The following is a 24,922-nucleotide window of genomic DNA, read 5'->3' on the forward strand; positions in this document are numbered from 1 at the left end:
GTTACCAACACCTCGCTGACTATGTTGCCAACACCTCGCTGACTATGTTGCCAACACCTCGCTGACTATGTTGCCAACACCTCGCTGACTATGTTGCCAACACCTCGCTGACTATGTTGCCAACACCTCGCTGACTATGTTGCCAACACCTCGCTGACTATGTTGCCAACACCTCGCTGACTATGTTGCCAACACCTCGCTAACTTTGTTGCTAACAGCTCGCTAACTAATTACCCAACACCTCGCTAATTGTTGCCAACGCCTCGCTAACTAATTAGCCAACACCTAGCTGATTAATTAGCCAACACCTCTCTGACTAATTAGCCAACTCCTCGCTGACTATTTAGCCAACCCCTCGCTGACTAATTACCCAACACCTTGCTGACTATGTTGCCAACATCTCATTAACTAATTAGCCAACACCTTGCTGACTATGTTGCCAACACCTCGTTAACTAATTAGCCAACACCTCGCTGAATATGTTGCCAACACCTAGCTAACTGATTAGCTAACTAATTAGCCAACGCCTACCTAAATAATTAGCCAACACCTTGCTGAATATGTTGCCAACACATCGCTAATAGATTAGCTAATTAATTAGCCAATGCCTACCTAAATAATTAGCCAACATCTTGCTAACTACCTAGCCAACACCTTGCTAACTAATTAGCCAAGACTTAGCTAACTATGTTGCCAACATCTAGCTAACTAATTGGCAAACACCTCGCTAACTAATTGGCAAACACCTCGCTAACTAATTGGCAAACACCTCGCTAACTAATTGGCAAACACCTCGCTAACTAATTGGCAAACACCTCGCTAACTAATTAGTCAACACCTAGCTAACTATGTTGCCAACACATAGCTAATTAGCCAACACCTAGCTAACTATATTGCCAACACCTCGCTAACTAATTAGCCACCCCTCACTAACTAATTAGCCAACACCTCGCTGAGTTTGTTGCCAACACTTTAACTAATTAGCTAAATAATTAGCCGACATCTAGCTAGCTAATTAACCAAAACCTTGCTAACAAATTAGTCAACACCTAGCTTACTAATTAGCCGACACCTACCTAAATATGTTGCCAACACCTCGTTAACTAATTAGCCAACACCTCGCTGAATATGTTGCCAACACCTAGCTAACTGATTAGCTAACAAATTAGTCAACACCTAGCTAACTAATTAGCCGACACCTAGCTAAATATGTTGCCAACACCTAGCTAACTAATTAGCCAACACCTAGCAAACCAATCAGCCAACACTTTGTAATGTAATTAGCCAACACACAGCTCACTAATTAGCCAACAACTAGTTAACTGCGTTGCTAACACATCTCTAACTAATTAGTAAATGCCTAGCTGACTCATTAGCTATGTTACAACCTTTTAATAATTTCAATGTCCAGCAGCGAGTAGTTGATTAATCAACTAATTAGCTAACTGGCCGCTAGCTTGGTTGAAGCATGCCAATTTGTTAGCATTTGTGCTTCTTTCCAAGCAGGAGGCGGTCTGACATTCAAACGTGGAATTTGCGGGAACCTGGGCAAGCAGGAGACCATGATGTCTGCGTGTTACGGTCGCTCAGAGGACTTTGTCTTCTCGGGCGCCACCAACGGTGACGTTTACATCTGGAGAGAAACCACGCTTGTGAAGACGGTCAAGGCCCACGACGGTCCCGTGTTCGCCATGTGCTCCCTGGATAAGGTCTTCCGAAAAGACACACGTTCTCATCGGCTAACACGGCGCTCATGGGCCTGGTGTTCTCTGGTCAGGGTTTCGTGACGGGTGGGAAGGACGGTGTGGTGGAACTCTGGGATGACATGTTCGAAAGATGTCTGAAGACCTACGCTATCAAGAGAGCACTCCTGTCTCCGTCCTCCAAAGGTGCGCCGGTGTCACATGACCGCTAGCTGGTGTCACAAGACTTGGTGTCACGTGACCACTCGCCGGTGTCACATGACCGCTAGCTGGTGTCACAAGACCTGGTGTCATGTGACCACTCGCCGGTGTCACGTGAGAGCTAGCCAGTGTCACATGACCACTCTTGTCCCCGCAGGACTGCTGCTGGAAGACAACCCGTCCATCAGAGCCATCACCCTGGGTCACGGCCACATCCTGGTGGGGACCAAGAACGGAGAAGTTCTGGAGATCGACAAGAGCGGTCCGATGACGCTACTGGTCCAGGTCAGCTGATGCCACAAAAAGAATGCCGGCAGAGTCCTGAGGCCTGTCCTGTGTTTAGGGCCACATGGAGGGCGAGGTATGGGGTTTAGCAGCTCACCCGCTACTTCCTGTCTGCGCCACCGTTGGCGATGACAAAACGCTGAGAATGTGGGAACTTTCTGCCAACCACCGCATGGTTGCCGTGCGCAAGCTCAAAAAAGGTACGGCGGGACAACTGGCTGGCCGCCATTCTTTTCGAGAGCTCTGACATTTGTGCTCCAGGTGGACGCTGCTGCGCCTTTTCTCCAGACGGCAAAGCGCTGGCGGTGGGTCTGAATGACGGCAGCTTCCTGGTGGTCAACGCCGACACCTTGGAGGACATGGTGACGTTCCACCACCGGAAGGAGCTGGTCTCCGACATCCGCTTCTCCCAAGGTACTCACCACCAGCGGGGGGCGGGGTCATTGTGGGTTGTTCTGCTGACCCTGATCCAGGCGCAGGGAAGTACCTGGCTGTGGCGTCCCAGGATTCCTTCGTGGACATCTACAACGTGCTGACCAGCAAGAGAGTTGGCATCTGCAAAGGAATCAGAAGCTTCGTCACGCACATGGATTGGGATGCTCGAGGTGAGCATGCTAACACGCTAGCATGCTAACTGTGACTAACACAACTACTTTCTGTTGTGCCGGCAGGAAAACTTCTGCAGGTCAACACAGGAAGTAAGGAGCAACTGTTTTTTGAGGCTCCTCGAGGACGCAGACAGAGCATCAGCGACGTGGAGGTTCGCAACCCTCCTTGGACCTTCTTCTCAACCCTCCTTGGACCTTCTCACCAGAACACCTCTTTTCAGTTTGACAAGCTGGACTGGGCCAGCTGGACTTCAGTTCTGGGTCCCAGCTGTCAGGGAATTTGGCCAACCTACGGTTTTGTGAACGCCGCATCGCGCACCAAGGACGGTAAAGTGCTCGCCACCGGGGACGACTTTGGCTTCCTGAAACTCTTCAGTTTCCCCTGCAGGGTGAGAATGATATCAGGCAGATAGAGATTTGAATGATAACGGTCTGATAGAGATTTGAATATTGTCGCCACACGGGTAGACCATGTCAATGATATCAGTCTGATAGAGATGTGATTGATATCTGTCTGATAGAGATTTGAATACCGTCGTCACACAGCGAGACCATGTGAATGATATCAGTTTGATAGAGAGTTCATTTCCATCATAATGATGATTATTAGTGTCGTACAGACTTGATATGATATTGGCTATCATTAATGAAGAACATTAGTGTGATACAGACTTGATATCATACTGCCTATCATTAATGAAGAACATTAGTGCGATACAGATTTGATATCATATCAGCCATGGTCTCTTCTTACCAGTTCTTTGCCTTCAGGGTCAGTTTGCCAGGTCCAAGAAGTACGTGGCCCACAGCGCCAACGTGACCAACTAATGATGATTATTAGTGCGATACCGACTTGATATCATATTGGCCGTCATTAATGATGAACATTAGTGTGATACAGACTTGATATCGTATCAGCCATGGTCTCTTCTTACCAGTTCTTTGCCTTCAGGGTCAGTTTGCCAGGTCCAAGAAGTACGTTGCCCACAGCGCCAACGTGACCAATGTGCGCTGGGCCAATGACGACGCCACGCTGCTGTCTGTGGGCGGAGCCGACACGGCGCTGATGATCTGGACCAGAGAGGCGGGTCACAAGGAGAACAAGGCGGTGGACAGTGAAGAATCTGACGATGACGTGGAGGAAGACGGAGGTCACCATGTTCCTGGGGGAATCCTGCAGGAACTTCCTGTTCTAACTTCTTGTGGTGTCATCAGGCTACGACAGCGACGTGGCGCGTGAGAAGGCGGTGGACTACGTGACCAAGGTCTACTCTGCCAGCATTAGGAAGATGACGGGAACTAAACCTCATCTGCAGCACAAGGAACTTCCTGTCGACGAAAGGTACGTGCTGCTCATTTCTTTTTCATCATGGTACTTGATCCTGATTCTTCGTCCTGCTTCTGGATTCTGATTCTGGATTCTGGTTCTTTATCCTGATTCTGGATCCTGGTTCTTCATCCTGGTTCTTCATCCTGATTTTTCATCTTGGTTCTGGATCCTGGTTGTTCATCTTGGTTTTTGATCCTGGTTTTTGATCCTGTTTCTGGATCCTGGTTCTTGATCCTGGTTATTCATTATTGTTTGGGCTGATGAATCATAGAGAGCCGAGCTGATAGAGTTCCAGTTCTGGTCAATAGAGTTCTCAGAAGAGTTCAAGGAAGACTCTACCTCCACAAGTTTCTCAGCCAGGGAGCGGCGAAAGTAATTTCTTGGATCAGGGTTTTCCAGGCGGGCGCAGTCTAGCTTCTTCCTTTTGAGTCCTCGCCGTCTCAAGGGGGGGCGCACTTGTAGGTGGACATAGGCCATAATCAAAATATGATCTGTCCACCACTCTGCACCTCTCATGGCACGGGTGATGAGGACGTCTTTGATGTCACTACGCCTCACTATGATATAATCTATCAGGTGCCAATGTTTAGAACGGGGGTGCATCCATGAATTCTTGTATTTAGCCTTCTGCTGGAAGATGGTGTTGGTTATGGTCAGGTTATGCTCTGAGCAGAGTGTAAGCAATCTCATCCCATTTGAGTTAACCTGACCAACTCCATGTCTGCCAAGTACTCCACTCCATATCCTGCTGTTCTGTCCCACTCGGCCATTAAAATCCCCAAGCAAGAACATCTTGTCATTCTTAGGGATTCGGCATAGAGCCTCATCAAGTGACTGGTAGAAGGAATCCTTGACCTCACTCTCAGATGGCAGGGTCGGTGCATAAGCACTGAGAAGTGTGGCGTAGCAATTCCTGACCAGGAGGATACGGAGGGTCATTAGTCTCTCACTAATGCTGACAGGTGTTTCAGTGAATCTTGGCAGCAGTGTGTTTTTGATGGACAGTCGTATACCATGCAGATGTTGTACTCCTGAGGGCTAGCCTTTCCAGAAGAATGTGTAGCCCATACCTTCTTCAGTTAGAGAGCCTTCATCCAGGATCATGGTCTCACTCAGGGCTGCAATTTCAATGTTTTAGCGATTCAGCTCTGCAGCCACCAAGGCAGTTCTCCTGTGAGGTCTGTCAGATGTGCCGTACGAGTCCAGGAGAGTCCTCACATTCCATGTCGGCAGTTTCAAGTTGCATGATTTTCTCTTTTTATTTCTATTTCAACCGCAGGCATATGGAATGACCCGATAGGTGCGGTATCCTATCCAGGCGAGATTGAGTGCCAATTTTTAGGCCACCTTTTCTAGGCCCATCCTCAATTGAGGTGAGCAGTGCCGTCCCTAAATAAGGTTGCTCAAACACACAAGGGTCTATCGAAAACGTTCCCAGCAGACCCTCACAATGCACTTGGGCCTGCCAGGTCTGTCCGGCATCCTCCGCCACCATCGCAGCCAACTCACCACCAGGTGGTGATCGGTAGAAAGCTCCGCCCCTCTCTTCACCCGAGTGTCCAAAACATAAGGCCGCAAATCTGATGACACAACTACAAAGTCCATCATGGAACTGCGGCCTAGGGTGTCCTGGTGCCAAGTGCATATATGGACACCCATATGTTTGAACATGGTGTTTGTTATGGACAATCCGTGACGAGCACAAAAGTCCATTAACAAAACACCACTCTGGTTTAGATCCGGGCGGCCATTCTTCCCAATCACGCCTCTCCAGGTTTCGCTGTTGTTGCCAACATGAGCGTTGAAGCCCCCCAGTTGGACAAGGGAATCACCCGGGGTAGCACTCTCCAGTACTCCCTCGAGTGTACCCAAAAAGGGTACTCTGAACTGCTGTTTGGTGCGTAAGCACAAACAACAGTCAGGACCCGTCCCCCCACCCGAAGGCAGAGGGAGGCTACCCTCTCGTCCACTAGGTTGAACTCCAACGTGCAGGGTTTGAGCCGGGGGGCAACAAGAATTGCCACCCCAGCCCATCGCCTCTCACTGCCGGCAACGCCAGAGTGGAAGAGAGTCCAGTCCCTCTCGCGAGAAGTGGTTCCAGAGCCCTTGTCGTGCGTCGAGGTGAGTCCGACTATATCCAGCCGGAACTTCTCTACCTCGCGCACTAGCTCAGGCTCCTCCCCCCCAGTGAGGTGACGTTCCACGTCCCAAGAGCTAGCTTCTGTAGCCAAGGATCGGACCGCCAAGTGCCCTGCCTTCGGCTGCCGCCCAGCTCACAATGCAACCGACCTCTATGGCCCCTCCTATGAGTGGTGAGCCCATTGGAGGGATGACCCACGTTGCCTCTTCGGGCTGTGCCCGGCCGGGCCCCATGGGGACAGGCCCGGCCACCAGGCGCTCGCCATCGTGCCCCAACTCCGGGCCTGGCTCCAGAGTGGGGCCCCGGTGACCCGCGTCCGGGCAAGGGAAATCTAAGTCCATTATGTTTTAATTCCATAGAAGTATTTGAGCTGCTCTTTGTCTGATCACTCACCTAGGACCTGTTTGTCTTGTAGACCCTACCAGTGGGCATAAAAGCCCCCGGACAACATAGCTCCTAGGATCATTGGGACACGCAAACTCCTCTACCACGGTAAGGTAGCAGCTCAGAGAGGAGATATTGTATTTTCTTAGTGTCATGGTGTATTTAATTTGTGTCCTGGTGTATTTTTGTTTAGTGTCCTGGTGTTTTTACTTAGTGGAACCTCAAATTAATTCTCTGATTTGACTTTGTTCTTGTATTTGTTGTCCGTATGGATGTAAAATAGTCTTTAATTATTTTCAAGATGGTCTTAAAAAGTCTTTAAAAGTCTTAAATTTGACATGTAGAAACCTGCAGAGACTCTGCCGGTACTTGATCTCAGTTCTTGGTCCTGGTACTTGATTCTGGTTCTTTGTCCTGGTTCCCGAGCCTCCATCTTGAGCCTGGTAGTTGATCTTGTTTCTTGATCCTGGTACTTAAGTCTGGTACTTGATCCTGGTTCTGTATCCTGGTTCTCGAGCCTGGATCTCCAGGATGGTACTTGATCTCAACTCTTAATCCTGGTAATTGGTCCTGGTTCTCTGTCCTAGTCCTTGAGCCTGGATCTTGAGCCCGGTTCTTGATTTTGGATCTTGTTCTTAGTCCCCTCTGGTTTTGGCCTTTGCAGACCTGTGGTGAGTCGAGCAACACCACTGCCTGAGAAACTTGCCAAGAGCAACGTGATCAAGACAAAGAAAGGGGTAGAAGTAAGTCCGGTCCTGGTCCTGATTGTGGTTGCGTGTGCGACTGTGGTTTGGGCGTGTGTTCAGGAACTGCAGCTGGAACACGTGTTTGGCTACCGAGGCTTCGACTGTCGCAACAACCTGCATTACCTCAACGAGGGCGCTGACATGGTCTTCCACACGGCGGCCGTCGTGGTGATCCAGAACCTTTCTTCCGGTCAGTCCGCCGGTCTCGCTGTCACACGTGGTGATCCAGAAACTTTCTTCCGGTCAGTCCGCCGGTCTCGCTGTCACACGTGGTGTGCTGACCTCCATTGTCCCCACAGGAAGGCAAAGTTTTTACCTGGAGCACACGGACGACATCCTGTGCCTGACCGTCAACCAGCACCCCAAGTACCACAACGTCATCGCCACGGGACAGATGGGTGAGTTGCTCGCCATCCCCACCGCCGCATGACCCGGGCCGCTTCATGTCTTTTCTTGCTTCCTGCTCGGTCAGGTGACATCACGGACCTGCCAGGTAAGACTTCCTGCCGACGCTTCCTCTGGTCTCACGTCTGTGTTGTTTGTGTTGAAGCCCGGGGGTCAGGTGAGTATCGGCAGGTGTGGCCTCTCCGTCGCCGTGGCAACGCATTGAAACAACTCTCATCCCAGCGGAGCGGCCCGACTCCTTTGACAACCAATCATTCCTAAGAACCAATCATTCATAAGAACCAATCGTTCCTAGAGAATGAATCATTCCTACCAACCAATTATTCCTAAGAAGGAATCATTCCTGATAACGAGTCATTTGTGATTACGAATCATTCTTAAGAACAAATCAATCCCAATAACGAATCATTCCCAAAAAGGAATCATTCCTGATAACGAGTCATTCCTAATTAGGAATCACTCCTGATAACCAATCATTCCTAAGAACGAATCATTCCCAATAAGGAATCATTCCTGATTACAAATCATTTGTGATAACAAACCATTCCTAAGAACGACTCCTTCCCAATATGAAATCATTCCCAATAAGGTATCATTTTGATAACAAATCATTCCTGATAACAACTCATACCTAAGAACGAATCATTCCCGGTGACAAATTATTCCCAATAAGGAATCATTCCTAAGAACCAATCATTCCCAAAAAGGAGTCATTCCTGATAATGAATCATTCCCAATAAAGAATCATTCCTGATAATGAATCATTCCTAATAAGGAATCAGTCCTGATATCTAATCATTCGTGATAACTACTCATTCCTAGGAACTAATCATTCTGAATAAGGAATCATTTGTGGTAACTAATTATCTGTGATAACGAATGATTCCTGATAATGAATCATTTCTAATATTGAATCATTGCTGATGACAAATCATCTGTGATAACGAATCATTTTTGATAATGAATCATAAATGATAATGAAACATACCTAAGATTGACTCATTCCTAATAATGAATAATTTGTGATAATGAATCCTTCCTAACAATGAATCATTCATCATAATGAATCAATCCTTTTAATATATCTATTGTAATAATGTTTCCAAGCTAATAATGAATCACTCACAACACTGAACACAAAGACTCAGTGTGCAAACTCGCTAGTTTACTTCTTGATGTTAGCATCAGTGTGCAAACTCGCTAGTTCACTTCTTGATGTTAGCATCAGTGTGCAAACTCGCTAGTTTACTTCTTGATGTTAGCATCAGTGGTCGTACTCGTTATTTTACTTCTTGATGTTAGCATCAGTGTGCAAACTCGCTAGTTTACTTCTTGATGTTAGCATCAGTGTGCGTACTCGCTAGTTTACTTCTCGATGTTAGCATCAGTGTGCGTACTCGCTAGTTTACTTCTCGATGTTAGCATCAGTGTGCGTATCGCTAGTTTACTTTTTTATGTTAGCATCAGTGTTCGTACTCGCTAGTTCACTTCTTGATGTTAGCATCAGTGTGCAAACTCGCTAGTTTACTTCTTGATGTTAGCATCAGTGGTCGTACTCGCTATTTTACTTCTTGATGTTAGCATCAGTGTGCAAACTCGCTAGTTTACTTCTTGATGTTAGCATCAGTGTGCGTACTCGCTAGTTTACTTCTCAATGTTAGCATCAGTGTGCGTACTCGCTAGTTTACTTTTTTTATGTTAGCATCAGTGTGCGTACTCGCTAGTTTACTTCTTGATGTTAGCATCAGTGTGCGTACTCGCTAGTTCACTTCTTGATGTTAGCATCAGTTTGCAAACTCGCTAGTTTACTTCTTGATGTTAGCATCAGTGGTCGTACTCGCTATTTTACTTCTTGATGTTAGCATCAGTGTGCAAACTCGCTAGTTTACTTCTTGATGTTAGCATCAGTGTGCGTACTCGCTAGTTTACTTCTCGATGTTAGCATCAGTGTGCGTACTCGCTAGTTTACTTTTTTTATGTTAGCATCAGTGTGCGTACTCGCTAGTTTACTTCTTGATGTTAGCATCAGTGTGCGTACTCGCTAGTTCACTTCTTGATGTTAGCATCAGTGTGCAAACTCGCTAGTTTACTTCTTGATGTTAGCATCAGTGGTCGTACTCGCTAGTTTACTTCTTGATGTTAGCATCAGTGTGCGTACTCGATAGTTTACTTCTTGATGTTAGCATCAGTGTGCGTACTCGCTAGTTTACTTCTCGATGTTAGCATCAGTGTGTGTACTCGCTAGTTTACTTTTTTTATGTTAGCATCAGTGTGCGTACTCGCTAGTTTACTTCTCGATGTTAGCATCAGTGTGCGTACTCGCTAGTTCACTTCTTGATGTTAGCATTAGTGTGCAAACTCGCTAGTTTACTTCTTGATGTTAGCATCAGTGGTCGTACTCGCTAGTTTACTTCTTGATGTTAGCATCAGTGTGCGTACTCGATTGTTTACTTCTTGATGTTAGCATCAGTGTTCGTACTCGCTAGTTTACTTCTTGATGTTAGCATCAGTGTGCGTACTCGATAGTTTACTTCTTGATGTTAGCATCAGTGTGCGTACTCGATAGTTTACTTCTTGATGTTAGCATCAGTGTGCGTACTCGATAGTTTACTTCTTGATGTTAGCATCAGTGTGCGTACACGTTAGTTTACTTGTTGATGTTAGCTAGTATGGCTTAGCATGTAGCCCCAGACTAGTCCTCCTCTAGTGATAGCATGACACTGAAGTGTGCTAGCATAGCTTAGCATGTAGCCCCAGACTGTTCCTCCTCAAGTGATAGCATGATGCTGAAGTGAGCTAGTACAGCTTAGCATGTAGCCTCAGACTGAGTGTTTTGTTGTGGTGATCCCTGAGACTAGCAATAGAAATATGAAGTGAACCCTCTTCAACAGTTGAGTGAGTGGCACGGCCTGCTGTGATTGGTCTTTGTGTCGCTTGCAGGAAGTGGAGCCTCTGACTTGAGTGTTTTGTCCCAGCAGGCCTGGCCCCCTGCATCCACGTGTGGGACGCCACCAGCAAGCAGACCCTGTCCGTCCTGCGCTGCTCCCACGCTAAAGGTGTGGGCTACGTCAACTTTAGCGCCACCGGCAAACTTCTGCTGTCTGTGGGGGTGGAGCCTGAGCATGTGATCACCGTATGGCGCTGGCAGGAAGGTAAGAAGTCGGCCTTTCTTCACGCCAACTACAGGACCACCTGGGCTTAGAAGCTAGCAGCTAGCAGCTGCATCCTGGATCCTGGATCCTGGATCCGGACTAAGGACGTTTGAAACCCTGGTGAGGAGGCTCCTGCTTCATACTTAGTACTTAGACTGCCACACTTTAACTGGTGAGGAGGCTCCTGCTCCATACTTAGTACTTAGACTGGCAAACTTTAACTGGTGAGGAGGCTCCTGCTCCATACTTAGTACTTAGACTGGCACACTTTAACTCGTGAGGAGGCTCCTGCTCAATACTTAGTACTTAGACTGGCACACTTTAACTGGTGAGGAAGCTCCTGCTCCATACTTAGTACTTAGACTGGCACACTTTAACTGGTGAGGAGGCTCCTGCTCCATACTTAGTACTTAGTCTGGCACACTTTAACTGGTGAGGAGGCTCCTGCTCCATACTTAGTACTTAGACTGGCACACTTTAACTGGTGAGGAGGCTCCTGCTCCATACTTAGTACTTAGACTGGCACACTTTAACTGGTGAGAAGGCTCCTGCTCCATACTTAGTACTTAGACTGGCACACTTTAACTGGTGAGGAGGCTCCTGCTCCATACTTAGTACTTAGACTGGCACACTTTAACTGGTGAGGAGGCTCCTGCTCCATACTTAGTACTTAGACTGGCACACTTTAACTGGTGAGGAGGCTCCTGCTCCATACTTAGTACTTAGACTGGCACACTTTAACTGGTGAGGAGGCTCCTGGTCCATACTTAGTACTTAGACTAGCACACTTTAACTGGTGAGGAGGCTCCTGCTCCATACTAAGTGTAGGGAGTGGCACACTTTAACTGGTGAGGAGGCTCCTGCTCCATACTTAGTACTTAGACTGGCACACTTTAACTGGTGAGGAGGCTCCTGGTCCATACTTAGTACTTAGACTGGCACACTTAAACTGGTGAGGAGGCTCCTGCTCCATACTTAGTACTTAGACTGGCACACTTTAACTGGTGAGGAGGCTCCTGCTCCATACTTAGTACTTAGACTGGCACACTTTAACTGGTGAGGAGGCTCCTGGTCCATACTTAGTACTTAGACTGGCACACTTTAACTGGTGAGGAAGCTCCTGCTCCGTACCTAGTACTTAGACTGGCACACTTTAACTGGTGAGGAAGCTCCTGCTCCATACTTAGTACTTAGACTGGCACACTTTAACTGGTGAGGAAGCTCCTGCTCCATACTTAGTACTTAGACTGGCACACTTTAACTGGTGAGGAGGCTCCTGCTCCATACTTAGTACTTAGACTGGCACACTTTAACTGGTGAGGAGGCTCCTGCTCCATACTAAGTGTAGGGACTGGCACACTTTAACTGGTCAGGAGGCTCCTGCTCCATATTTAGTACTTAGACTGGCACACTTTAACTGGTGAGGAGGCTCCTGCTCCATACTTAGTACTTAGACTGGCACACTTTAACTGGTGAGGAGGCTCCTGCTCCATACTTAGTGGGGACTGGCACACTTTAACTGGTGAGGAGGCTCCTGCTCCATACTAAGTGTGGGGACTGGCACACTTTAACTGGTGAGGAGGCTCCTGGTCCATACTTAGTACTTAGACTGGCACACTTTAACTGGTGAGGAGGCTCCTGCTCCATACTTAGTACTTAGACTGGCACACTTTAACTGGTGAGGAGGCTCCTGGTCCATACTTAGTACTTAGACTGGCACACTTTAACTGGTGAGGAGGCTCCTGGTCCATACTTAGTACTTAGACTGGCACACTTTAACTGGTGAGGAGGCTCCTGGTCCATACTTAGTACTTAGACTGGCACACTTTAACTGGTGAGGAGGCTCCTGCTCCATACTTAGTACTTAGACTGGCACACTTTAACTGGTGAGGAGGCTCCTGGTCCATACTTAGTACTTAGACTGGCACACTTTAACTGGTGAGGAGGCTCCTGGTCCATACTTAGTACTTAGACTAGCACACTTTAACTGGTGAGGAGGCTCCTGCTCCATACTTAGTACTTAGACTGGCACACTTTAACTGGTGAGGAGGCTCCTGGTCCATACTTAGTACTTAGACTGGCACACTTTGACTGGTGAGGAGGCTCCTGGTCCATACTTAGTACTTAGACTGGCACACTTTAACTGGTGAGGAGGCTCCTGCTCCATACTTAGTACTTAGACTGGCACACTTTAACTGGTGAGGAGGCTCCTGCTCCATACTTAGTACTTAGACTGGCACACTTTAACTGGTGAGGAGGCTCCTGGTCCATACTTAGTACTTAGACTAGCACACTTTAACTGGTGAGGAGGCTCCTGCTCCATACTTAGTACTTAGACTGGCACACTTTAACTGGTGAGGAGGCTCCTGGTCCATACTTAGTACTTAGACTGGCACACTTTGACTGGTGAGGAGGCTCCTGGTCCATACTTAGTACTTAGACTGGCACACTTTAACTGGCGAGGAGGCTCCTGCTTCATACTTAGTACTTAGACTGCCACACTTTAACTGGTGAGGAGGCTCCTGGTCCATACTTAGTACTTAGAGTGGCACACTTTAACTGGTGAGGAAGCTCCTGCTCCATACTTAGTACTTAGACTGGCACACTTTAACTGGTGAGGAGGCTCCTGCTCCATACTTAGTACTTAGACTGGCACACTTTAACTGGTGAGGAGGCTCCTGCTCCATACTTAGTACTTAGACTGGCACACTTTAAGCAAGTTGTCAGAGAAGTAAACAAAGTTGGAGTCCATCTTTCACAAATGCTTAATATTCAATGTTTTATGGTTTATACTTCATGTGGCATTGTTGTCACAGTCTGATGGGGAGATCACAATGATCACTAATAATGGGGAGGTGTTAATGATCACTAATAATGGGGAGGTGTTAATGATCACTAATGATGGGAAGGTGTTAATGATCACTAATGATCACTAAAGATGTGGAGGTGTTAATGATCACTAATGATGGGGAGGTGTTAATAATCACTAATGATCACTAATGATGGGAAGGTGTTAATGATCACTAATGATCACTAATGATGGGAAGGTGTTAATGATCACTAATGATGGGGAGGTGTTAATGATCACTAATGATGGGGAGGTGTTAATAATCACTAATGATCACTAATGATGGGGAGGTGTTAATGATCACTAATGATCACTAATGATGGGGAGGTGTTAATGATCACTAATGATGGGGAGGTGTTAATGATCACTAATTATGGGGAGGTGTTAATGATCACTAATGATGGGGAGGTGTTAATGATCACTAATGATCACTAATGATGGGGAGGTGTTAATGATCACTAATGATGGGGAGGTGTCAATGATCACTAATGATCACTAATGATGGGGAGGTGTTAATGATCACTAATGATGGGGAGGTGTTAATGATCACTAATGGTGGGGAGGTGTTAATGATCACTAATGATCCCTAATGATGGGGAGGTGTTAATGATCACTAATGATCACTAATGATGGGGAGGTGTTAGGGATCACTAATGATGGGAAGGTGTTAATGATCACTATGGATCACTAATGATGGGGAGGTGTTAATTATCACTAATTATGGAGAGGTGTTAATGACCACTAATGATGGGGAGGTGTTAATGATCACTAATGATGGGGAGGTGTTAATGATCACTAATGATCACTAATGACGGGGAGGTGTTAATGATCACTAATGATGGGGATGTGTTAATGATCACTAATGACGGGGAGGTGTTAATGATCACTAATGATGGAGAGGTGTTAAAGATCACTAATTATGGGGAGGTGTTAATGATCACTAATGATCACTAATGATGGGGAGGTGTTAATGATCACTAATGATGGGGAGGTGTTAATGATCACTAATGATGGGGAGGTGTTAGTGATCACTAATGATGGGGAGGTGTTAATGATGACTAATGATAGGGAGGTGTTAATGATCACTAATGATCACTAATGATGGGGAGGTGTTAGGGATCACTAATGATGGGGAGGTGTTAATGATCACTAATGATGGGGAGGTGTTAATGATCACTAATTTTGGAGAGGTGTTAAAGATCACTAATGATGGGGAGGTGTTAATGATCACTAATGATGGGGAGGTGTTAATGATCACTAATGATGGGGAGGTGTTAGGGATCACTAATGATGGGGAGGTGTTAATGATCACTAATGATGGGAAGGTGTTAATGATCACTAATTATGGAGCGGTGTTAAAGATCACTAATGATGGGGAGGTGTTAATGATCACTAATGATGGGGAGGTGTTAATGATCACTAATGATCACTAATGATGGGGAGGTGTTAATAATCACTAATGATGGGGAGGTGTTAATAATCACTAAATATCACTAATGATGGGGAGGTGTTAATGATCACTAATGATCACTAATGATGGGGAGGTGTTAATGATCACTAATGATGGGGATGTGTTAATGATCACTAATGATGGGGAGGTGTTAATGATCACTAATGATGGAGAGGTGTTAAAGATCACTAATGATGGGGAGGTGTTAATGATCACTAATGATCACTAATGATGGGGAGGTGTTAATGATCACTAATGATGGGGAGGTGTTAATGATCACTAATGATGGAGAGGTGTTAAAGATCACTAATGGTGGGGAGGTGTTAATGATCACTAATGATCCCTAATGATGGGGAGGTGTTAATGATCACTAATGATCACTAATGATGGGGAGGTGTTAGGGATCACTAATGATGGGGAGGTGTTAATGATCACTATGGATCACTAATGATGGGGAGGTGTTAATTATCACTAATTATGGAGAGGTGTTAATGACCACTAATGATGGGGAGGTGTTAATGATCACTAATGATGGGGAGGTGCTAATGATCACTAATGATGGGGAGGTGTTAATGATCACTAATGATGGGGAGGTGTTAATGATCACTAATGATGGGATGTGTTAATGATCACTAATGACGGGGAGGTGTTAATGATCACTAATGACGGAGAGGTGTTAAAGATCACTAATTATGGGGAGGTGTTAAAGATCACTAATTATGGGGAGGTGTTAATGATCACTAATGATGGGGAGGTGTTAGTGATCACTAATGATGGGGAGGTGTTAATGATCACTAATGATGGAGAGGTGTTAAAGATCACTAATTATGGGGAGGTGTTAATGATCACTAATGATGGAGAGGTGTTAAAGATCACTAATTATGGGGAGGTGTTAATGATCACTAATGATGGGGAGGTGTTAATGATCACTAATGATGGAGAGGTGTTAAAGATCACTAATTATGGGGAGGTGTTAATGATCACTAATTATGGGGAGGTGTTAATGATCACTAATTATGGGGAGGTGTTAATGATCACTAATGATGGGGAGGTGTTAATGATCACTAATGATGGGGAGGTGTTAATGATCTCTAATGATCACTAATGATGGGGAGGTGTTAGGGATCACAAATGATGGGGAGGTGTTAATGATCACTAATGATGGGGAGGTGTTAATGATCACTAATGATCACTAATGATGGGGAGGTGTTAGTGATCACTAATGATGGGGAGCTGTTAATGATCACTAATGGTCACTAATGATGGGGAGGTGTTAGGGATCACTAATGATGGGGAGGTGTTAATGATCACTAATGATGGGGAGGTGTTAATGATCACTAATTATGGAGCGGTGTTAAAGATCACTAATGATGGGGAGGTGTTAATGATCACTAATGATCACTAATGATGGAGAGGTGTTAAAGATCACTAATGATCACTAATGATGGGGAGGTGTTAATAATCACTAATGATGGGGAGGTGTTAATAATCACTAATGATCACTAATGATGGGGAGGTGTTAACAATCACTAATGATCACTAATGATGGGGAGGTGTTAATGATCACTAATGATGGGGAGGTGTTAATGGTCACTAATGATGGGGATGTGTTAATGATCACTAATGATCACTAATGATGGGGAGGTGTTAATGATCACTAATGATGGAGAGGTGTTAAAGATCACTAAGGATGGGGAGGTGTTAATGATCACTAATAATCACTAATGATGGGGAGGTGTTAATGATCACTAATGATCACTAATGATGGGGAGGTGTTAGTGATCACTAATTATGGAGAGGTGTTAAAGATCACTAATGATGGGGAGGTGTTAATGATCACTAATGATCACTAATGATGGGGAGGTGTTAATGATCACTAATGATGGGGAGGTGTTAATGATCACTAATGATGGGGAGGTGTTAATGATCACTAATTATCACTAATGATGGGGAGGTGTTAATGATCACTAATCTTCACTTATGATGGGGAGGTGTTAATGATCACTAATGATGGGGAGGTGTTAGTGATCACTAATGATGGGGAGGTGTTAATGATCACTACTGATGGGGAGGTGTTAATTATCACTAATGATGGGGAGGTGTTAATGATCACTAATGATGGGGATGTGTTAATCATCACTAATGATCACTAATGATGGGGAGGTGTTAATGATCACTAATGATGGAGAGGTGTTAAAGATCACTAATGATGGGGAGGTGTTAATGATCACTAATGATCACTAATGATGGGGAGGTGTTAGTGATCACTAATGATGGGGAGGTGTTAATGATCACTAATGATCACTAATGATGGGGAGGTGTTAATGATCACTAATGATGGGGAGGTGTTAATGATCACTAATTATGGGGAGGTGTTAATGATCACTAATGATGGGGAGGTGTTAATGAGCACTAATGATCACTAATTATGGGGAGGTGTTAATGATCACTAATGATCACTAATGATGGGGAGGTGTTAGTGATCACTAATGATGGGGAGGTGTTAATGATCACTAATGATGGGGAGGTGTTAATGATCACTAATGATGGGGAGGTGTTAGGGATCACTAATGATGGGGAGGTGTTAATGATCACTAATGATGGGGAGGTGTTAATGTTCACTAATGATCACTAATGATGGGGAGGTGTTAATGATCACTAATTATGGGGAGGTGTTAATGATCACTAATGATGGGGAGGTGTTAATGATCACTAATGATGGGGAGGTGTTAGGGATTACTAATGATGGGGAGGTGTTAATGATCACTAATGATGGGGAGGTGTTAATGTTCACTAATGATGGGGAGGTGTTAGGGATCACTAATGATGGGGAGGTGTTAATGATCACTAATGATGGGGAGGTGTTAATGTTCACTAATGATCACTAATGATGGGGAGGGGTTAATGATCACTAATTATGGGGAGGTGTTAATGATCACTAATTATGGGGAGGTGTTAATGATCACTAATGATGGGGAGGTGTTAGGGATTACTAATGATGGGGAGGTGTTAATGATCACTAATGATGGGGAGGTGTTAATGTTCACTAATGATCACAAATTATGGGGAGGTGTTAATGATCACTAATGATGGGGAGGTGTTAATGATCACTAATGATCACTAATTATGGGGAGGTGTTAATGATCACTAATGATGGAGAGGTGTTAATGATCACAAGGATCACATTTATGGTGTCTGCTAGCGGAAGAGAGGAACAAATTGGGCGGCAGGATTCCAACTTGGAATTTTTTTGAATTGGGACACCCCACTAATGTGCACTATAACGGACGCAGAGACACAGCTAATGAGAACGTTAAAATAATATTGTACCATTTATCCATGAAAATATTGGGAAGCTGCTGATGGTGTGCTTGACGGGGAAGTCCAGTATTCCATTACGTCCTAAAAGCACTGTACTTGGTATGGTAAGGTAAATACACCAATTGGACTTGTCCATGGTCTGGGCTGATAGCCAAGGTCCTACTGCCCCCTGCAGGATGTATCTGACCCTGCCACACCTGCACAGGCACCAGGATCACCAGCACAGGCGGCCACCCCGAGCGCATCTTTGTGGTGGAGTTCAGACCGGACTCGGACACACACTTTGTGTCGGTGGGAATCAAACACATCAAGTTCTGGACTCTGGTGGGAGGCTCCCTTCTGTACAAGAAAGGTGTGGTGGGCTCGGTGGAGGACGGACGCACGCAGACCATGTTGTCCGTGGCCTTTGGCGCTGTAAGATCAATGACTTCTTCCACCCATGGCGGCCTTCTGACCAGGTCCTTGTCCTGTAGAACCACCTGACCTTTAGTGGCGCCATCAATGGGGACGTGTACGTGTGGCGAGAACACTTCCTGGTCCGGGTGGTGGCCAAGGCGCACGGTGGTCCGGTGTTCAGCATGTACACCACGCTGCGGGACGGACTCATCGTCACCGGTGGAAAGGAACGTCCGTAAGTTCAAGTCCGCCTCGCCCCTCCTGGCCCGCTGCTCTCACTGCGGCTTTGGCCCACAGGACCAAGGAAGGCGGTGCGGTCAAACTGTGGGACCAGGAGATGAAGCGATGTCGAGCCTTCCAGTTGGAGAGTGGCCAGCCCGTGGAGAACGTGCGGTCTGTCTGCAGGGCCAAGGTAAGTCCACTGCAGTCTTCCGCAACACCTGCCTTAAGGTGCGCTCTCCCACCGCAGGGTAAAATCTTGGTGGGAACCAAAGACGGAGAGATCCTGGAGGTGGGAGAGAAGAACGCCGCCTCCAACACCATGATCAACGGACACACGCAAGGAAGCATCTGGGGTCTGTCTGCTCACCCTTTCAAAGACGTCTTCATCTCCGCCAGCGATGACGGGACCGTCCGCATCTGGGACCTGGCCGACAAGGTACGCCCTTTTAGGTCTACTGACTCCTGCTTCAGTAAGGGACTGTACTCCATCTGGGACCTTGCCGACAAGGTACGCCCTTTTAGGTCTACTGACTCCTGCGTCAGTAAGGGACTGTATTCCATCTGGGACCTGGCCGACAAGGTACGCCCTTTTAGGTCTACTGACTCCTGCTTCAGTAAGGGACTGTACTCCATCTGGGACCTGGCCGACAATGTACGCCCTTTTTATGTCTACTGACTCCTGCTTCAGTCAGGGACAGTACTCCATCTGGGACCTGGCCGACAAGGTACGCCCTTTTAGGTCTACTGACTCCTGCTTCAGTAAGGGACTGTACTCCATCTGGGACCTGGCCGACAAGGTACGCCCTTTTAGGTCTACTGACTCCTGCGTCAGTAAGGGACTGTACTCCATCTGGGACCTGGCCGACAAGGTACGCCCTTTTAGGTCTACTGACTCCTGCGTCAGTAAGGGACTGTACTCCATCTGGGACCTGGCCGACAAGGTACGCCCTTTTAGGTCTACTGACTCCTGCTTCAGTAAGGGACTGTATTCCATCTGGGACCTGGCCGACAAGGTACGCCCTGTTAGGTCTACTGACTCCTGCGTCAGTAAGGGACTGTACTCCATCTGGGACCTGGCCGACAAGGTACGCCCTTTTAGGTCTACTGACTCCTGCTTCAGTAAGGGACTGTATTCCATCTGGGACCTGGCCGACAAGGTACGCCCTGTTAGGTCTACTGACTCCTGCGTCAGTAAGGGACTGTACTCCATCTGGGACCTGGCCAACATGGTACGCCCTTTTAGGTCTACTGACTCCTGCGTCAGTAAGGGACTGTACTCCATCTGGGACCTGGCCGACAAGGTACGCCCTTTTAGGTCTACTGACTCCTGCGTCAGTAAGGGACTGTACTCCATCTGGGACCTGGCCGACAAGGTGTGTCTCCTAAATCCTACAAAACCCCAAAAGCAGTGAAGTAGTCAGGTTGTGTAAATGGTAAATAAAAAGAGAATACAACAAAACCTTTTCAACTTATATTCAATTGAATAGACTGCAAAGACAAGATATTTCATCTTCATACTGACAAACAGATAAATAATGATGAAGTTAGAATGTTATGGCAGCCACACATTGCAAAAAAGGCATTTTTACCAGTGTGTCACATGGCCTTTCCTTTGAACAACACTCAGTAAAGGTTTGGAAACTGAGCAGACAAATTTTTGAAGTGGAATTCTTTCCCTTTCTTGCTTGATGTACAGCTTAAGTTGTTCAACAGTCTCCTGCCTCATATTTTAGCCTGCACACATTTTCAATGTCTGGACTACAGGCAGGCCAGTCTAGTACCTGCACTCTTTTACTATGGAGCCACGCTGTTGTAACACATGGCTTGGCATTGTCTTGCTGAAATAAGCAGGGGCGTTATATATATAATTTGTATTTCCAAGGAGCCCCCCCGCTAATCATGCCCAACATGGAAAGGAGGATGAATATGAGATGTCGAGTAAGATTATTGTCAAATGTAGAAATGATAGAGGACTATGAAATGGACTTGGTCTATGTGTGTGTGTGTGTCAGAAACTGCTGAACAAGGTAACGCTGGGACATCCTGCCAAGTGCGTGGCCTACAGTCCCAACGGGGACATGGTGTCCATCGGCATGGACAACGGAGAGTTCATCATCCTGTCGGTCAACTCGCTCAGCGTGTGGAGCAAGAAGAGAGACCGCAGTGTGGCCATCCAGGATGTTCGGTAGGAACCACTAACCTTCTGCACCTGGACACGACTCAAGTCTCTGTCCTTGTGGTCCAGTTTCAGTCCAGATAGCCACCTTCTTGCAGTGGGTTCTCTCGAAGGCGCTGTGGACTTCTATGACCTGTCTCTGGGACCGTCTCTCAACCGCATCGGTTCCTGCAAGGACATCCCGGGCTCGGTCCTCCAGATGGACTTCTCTGCCGACAGCAAACACATTCAGGTTGAGGTCTGTGCCCCTGGCACTGGCTCATCACATGACCACCGTGTCCTCCTCCCAGGTGTCCAGCAGCACCTACACTCGACAGGTCCACCAGGTTCCTTCAGGGAAGATCGTGGCTGAGCCCTCCACCATTGACAGGATCACTTGGGCCACCTGGACCAGGTGGGAGGAAGAGCCGAGAGTCTGGCAAGGACTCCAAGTTTCTGTCTTCTTGTGTGCAGCATCATGGCCGAGGAGGTTCTGGGAGTTTGGCCTCGGAACGCCGACAAGGCGGATGTCAACTGTGCCTGCGTGTCGCACGCCGGCCTCAACCTGGTGACCGGAGACGACTTTGGCCTCATCAAGCTCTTCGACTTCCCGTGCTCCGACAAATTTGTAGGCCATGAAGCGTCCGGCGGCTCTGAAGTGGATCTTTGCCTCATCTTTGCTGTCTCGACAGGCCAAACACAAGCGCTACTTTGCTCACTCGGCTCACGTCACCAACCTCAGGTTCTCCTGCGACGACAAGTTTGTCATCAGCGCCGGCGGGAGTGACTGCAGGTGAGTACACACCGCTGGACCACCGGGGGGTGCGGCATGTGAGCACACAGCTGGACCACCAGGGGGTGCTAAAGAATGCACTTTCTCTTTCTTTCACAGTCTGCTGGTGTGGAAATGTCTATGAAGTCTTTCACCTTAGCTTGCTTCCTGTCTTTCACCTTAGCTTGCTTCCTGTCTTTCACCTTAGCTTCCTTTCTGTCTTTTACCTTAGCTTACTTCCTGTCTTTCACCTTGGCTTGCTTCCTGTCTTTCACCTTTGCTTACTTCCTGTCTTTCACCTTAGCTTTCTTTCTGTCTTTTACCTTAGCTTACTTCCTGATTTTTACCTTAGCTTACTACCTGTCTTTCACCTTGCTTCCTTTCTGTCTTTCACCTTAGCTTACTTCCTGTCTTTCACCTTAGCTTACTTCCTGTCTTTCACCTTTGCTTACTTCCTGTCTTTCACCTTAGCTTCCTTTCTGTCTTTTACCTTAGCTTACTTCCTGTCTTTCACCTTGCTTCCTTTCTGTCTTTCACCTTAGCTTACTTCCTGTCTTTCACCTTAGCTTACTTCCTGTCTTTCACCTTTGCTTACTTCCTGTCTTTCACCTTAGCTTCCTTTCTGTCTTTTACCTTAGCTTACTTCCTGATTTTTACCTTAGCTTACTTCCTGTCTTTCACCTTGCTTCCTTTCTGTCTTTCACCTTAGCTTACTTCCTGTCTTTCACCTTAGCTTACTTCCTGTCTTTCACCTTTGCTTACTTCCTGTCTTTCACCTTAGCTTCCTTTCTGTCTTTTACCTTAGCTTACTTCCTGATTTTTACCTTAGCTTACTTCCTGTCTTTCACCTTGCTTCCTTTCTGTCTTTCACCTTAGCTTACTTCCTGTCTTTCACCTTTGCTTACTTCCTGTCTTTCACCTTAGCTTCCTTTCTGTCTTTTACCTTAGCTTACTTCCTGTCTTTCACCTTAGCTTACTTCCTGATTTTTACCTTAACTTACTTCCTGTCTTTCACCTTGCTTCCTTTCTGTCTTTCACCTTAGCTTGCTTCCTGTCTGTTATGTTAACTTGCTTCCTGTCTTTTACCTTAGCTTGCTTCCTGTCTTTCACCTTAGCTTCCTTTCTGTCTTTTACCTTAGCTTACTTCCTGATTTTTACCTTAGCTTACTTCCTGTCTTTCACCTTGCTTCCTTTCTGTCTTTCACCTTAGCTTACTTCCTGTCTTTCACCTTAGCTTACTTCCTGTCTTTCACCTTTGCTTACTTCCTGTCTTTCACCTTAGCGTCCTTTCTGTCTTTTACCTTAGCTTACTTCCTGATTTTTACCTTTGCTTACTTCCTGTCTTTCACCTTTGCTTACTTCCTGTCTTTCACCTTAGCTTCCTTTCTGTCTTTTATGTTAACTTGGTTCCTGTCTTTTACCTTAGCTTGCTTCCTGTCTTTCACCTTAGCTTACTTCCTGTCTTTTATGTTAACTTGCTTCCTGTCTTTTACCTTAGCTTGCTTCCTGTCTTTTACCTTAGCTTGCTTCCTGTCTTTCACCTTAGCTTACTTCCTGTCTTTCACCTTTGCTTACTTCCTGTCTTTCACCTTAGCTTCCTTTCTGTCTTGTACCTTAGCTTACTTCCTGTCTTTCACCTTGCTTCCTTTCTGTCTTTCACCTTAGCTTGCTTCCTGTCTTTTATGTTAACTTGCTTCCTGTCTTTTACCTTAGCTTGCTTCCTGTCTTTCACCTTAGCTTACTTCCTGTCTTTAACCTTTGCTTACTTCCTGTCTTTCACCTTAGCTTCCTTTCTGTCTTTTACCTTAGCTTACTTCCTGATTTTTAACTTAGCTTACTTCCTGTCTTTCACCTTGCTTCCTTTCTGTCTTTCACCTTAGCTTGCTTCCTGTCTTTTATGTTAACTTGCTTCCTGTTTTTCACCTTAGCTTGCTTCCTGCCTCGTCCCTCTGAGGTTACGCTTATATCAGCACAACATGTACATCTACAGATGTGATGAAATGTAGATGTGACAACATCTGTATAAAGTCTTTCACGTTAGCATGTTTCTGGGCTGCGACCAAACCTGCCCGTTGCTCCTAGGCAGGACTTTGTTGTTTACCCAAACTCATCCACACCAAGGACTTCTACCTCAAAGTCATATTGAAGGGACATAATTCATGGTAGAAATACTTTTGGATGGTTACCATAGCAACAGTCTTTTTGGAAAAAATACTATTATTGTACGAGAGTGGCTAGAATAGATAGCATGTGTATTTTGTCTCCTGCTTGCATGTTTGCTAATGACCTTTTCTTCCAGTGTTGGTTATTGTCATATTTTTATTTACACCTGACCAGCCTAGTCCAGCACTAGCAGCAAGCTAAGTCCTCAGATAGTACTGCAGTCTAAGTGGACAACAAGTCCTCAGATAGTACTGCAGTCTAAGTGGACTACAAGTCCTCAGATAGTACTGCAGTCTAAGTGGACTACAAGTCCTCGGATAGTACTGCAGTCCAAGCATACTACAAGTCCTCAGATAGTACTGCAGTCTAAGCGGACTACAAGTCCTCAGATAGTACTGTATTGTATTTGTTATCACTGTGTTTCAACAACGTTTACACAAATAAGAACAAAGGTACCTTTTACAACATTGTGAGAAATATACATTGTGTGTGTTGTACAGTCAAACCCCGCTTCCATATGAGTTGGGAAATTGTGTTAGATGTAAATATAAACAGAATACAATGATTTGCAAATCCTTTTCAACCCATATTCAGTTGAATATGCTACAAAGACAACATATTTGATGTTCAAACTCATAAAC

General features: G+C 46.0%; 1 protein-coding gene across 9 annotated transcripts in view; it reads left to right on the plus strand.

The window, feature by feature from the left end:
- The window catches only part of LOC133539094 (echinoderm microtubule-associated protein-like 6), a 41,114-nt gene extending 16,254 nt beyond the window's left edge, over positions 1 to 24,860 (plus strand). The window contains exons 18-42 of one of the 9 annotated variants that reach the window (XM_061881145.1): positions 1,507 to 1,709; positions 1,778 to 1,889; positions 2,062 to 2,189; positions 2,248 to 2,389; positions 2,451 to 2,603; positions 2,663 to 2,794; positions 2,861 to 2,949; positions 3,019 to 3,186; positions 3,750 to 3,948; positions 4,013 to 4,139; positions 7,316 to 7,394; positions 7,458 to 7,587; positions 7,697 to 7,795; positions 7,870 to 7,890; positions 10,778 to 10,954; positions 18,779 to 18,987; positions 19,047 to 19,204; positions 19,267 to 19,381; positions 19,439 to 19,627; positions 21,204 to 21,376; positions 21,437 to 21,599; positions 21,658 to 21,761; positions 21,821 to 21,974; positions 22,039 to 22,139; positions 22,239 to 24,860. In XM_061881145.1, the coding sequence (XP_061737129.1) occupies positions 1,507 to 1,709; positions 1,778 to 1,889; positions 2,062 to 2,189; positions 2,248 to 2,389; positions 2,451 to 2,603; positions 2,663 to 2,794; positions 2,861 to 2,949; positions 3,019 to 3,186; positions 3,750 to 3,948; positions 4,013 to 4,139; positions 7,316 to 7,394; positions 7,458 to 7,587; positions 7,697 to 7,795; positions 7,870 to 7,890; positions 10,778 to 10,954; positions 18,779 to 18,987; positions 19,047 to 19,204; positions 19,267 to 19,381; positions 19,439 to 19,627; positions 21,204 to 21,376; positions 21,437 to 21,599; positions 21,658 to 21,761; positions 21,821 to 21,974; positions 22,039 to 22,139; positions 22,239 to 22,263 (3,350 nt within the window). In that variant the 3' untranslated portion in view covers positions 22,264 to 24,860. Of the gene's footprint in view, positions 1 to 1,506; positions 1,710 to 1,777; positions 1,890 to 2,061; positions 2,190 to 2,247; positions 2,390 to 2,450; positions 2,604 to 2,662; positions 2,795 to 2,860; positions 2,950 to 3,018; positions 3,187 to 3,749; positions 3,949 to 4,012; positions 4,140 to 7,315; positions 7,395 to 7,457; positions 7,640 to 7,696; positions 7,796 to 7,869; positions 7,892 to 10,777; positions 10,955 to 18,778; positions 18,988 to 19,046; positions 19,205 to 19,266; positions 19,382 to 19,438; positions 19,628 to 21,203; positions 21,377 to 21,436; positions 21,600 to 21,657; positions 21,762 to 21,820; positions 21,975 to 22,038; positions 22,140 to 22,238 lie in introns of those variants that run through there. The other 8 variants (XM_061881146.1, XM_061881147.1, XM_061881148.1 and 5 more) reach the window with 8 other exon arrangements.
- Positions 24,861 to 24,922: the final 62 nt, after the last annotated feature.

The sequence above is a fragment of the Nerophis ophidion genome, linkage group LG20 (genome assembly GCF_033978795.1).
Source record: "Nerophis ophidion isolate RoL-2023_Sa linkage group LG20, RoL_Noph_v1.0, whole genome shotgun sequence".
Classification (NCBI taxonomy): Eukaryota; Metazoa; Chordata; class Actinopteri; order Syngnathiformes; family Syngnathidae; genus Nerophis; species Nerophis ophidion.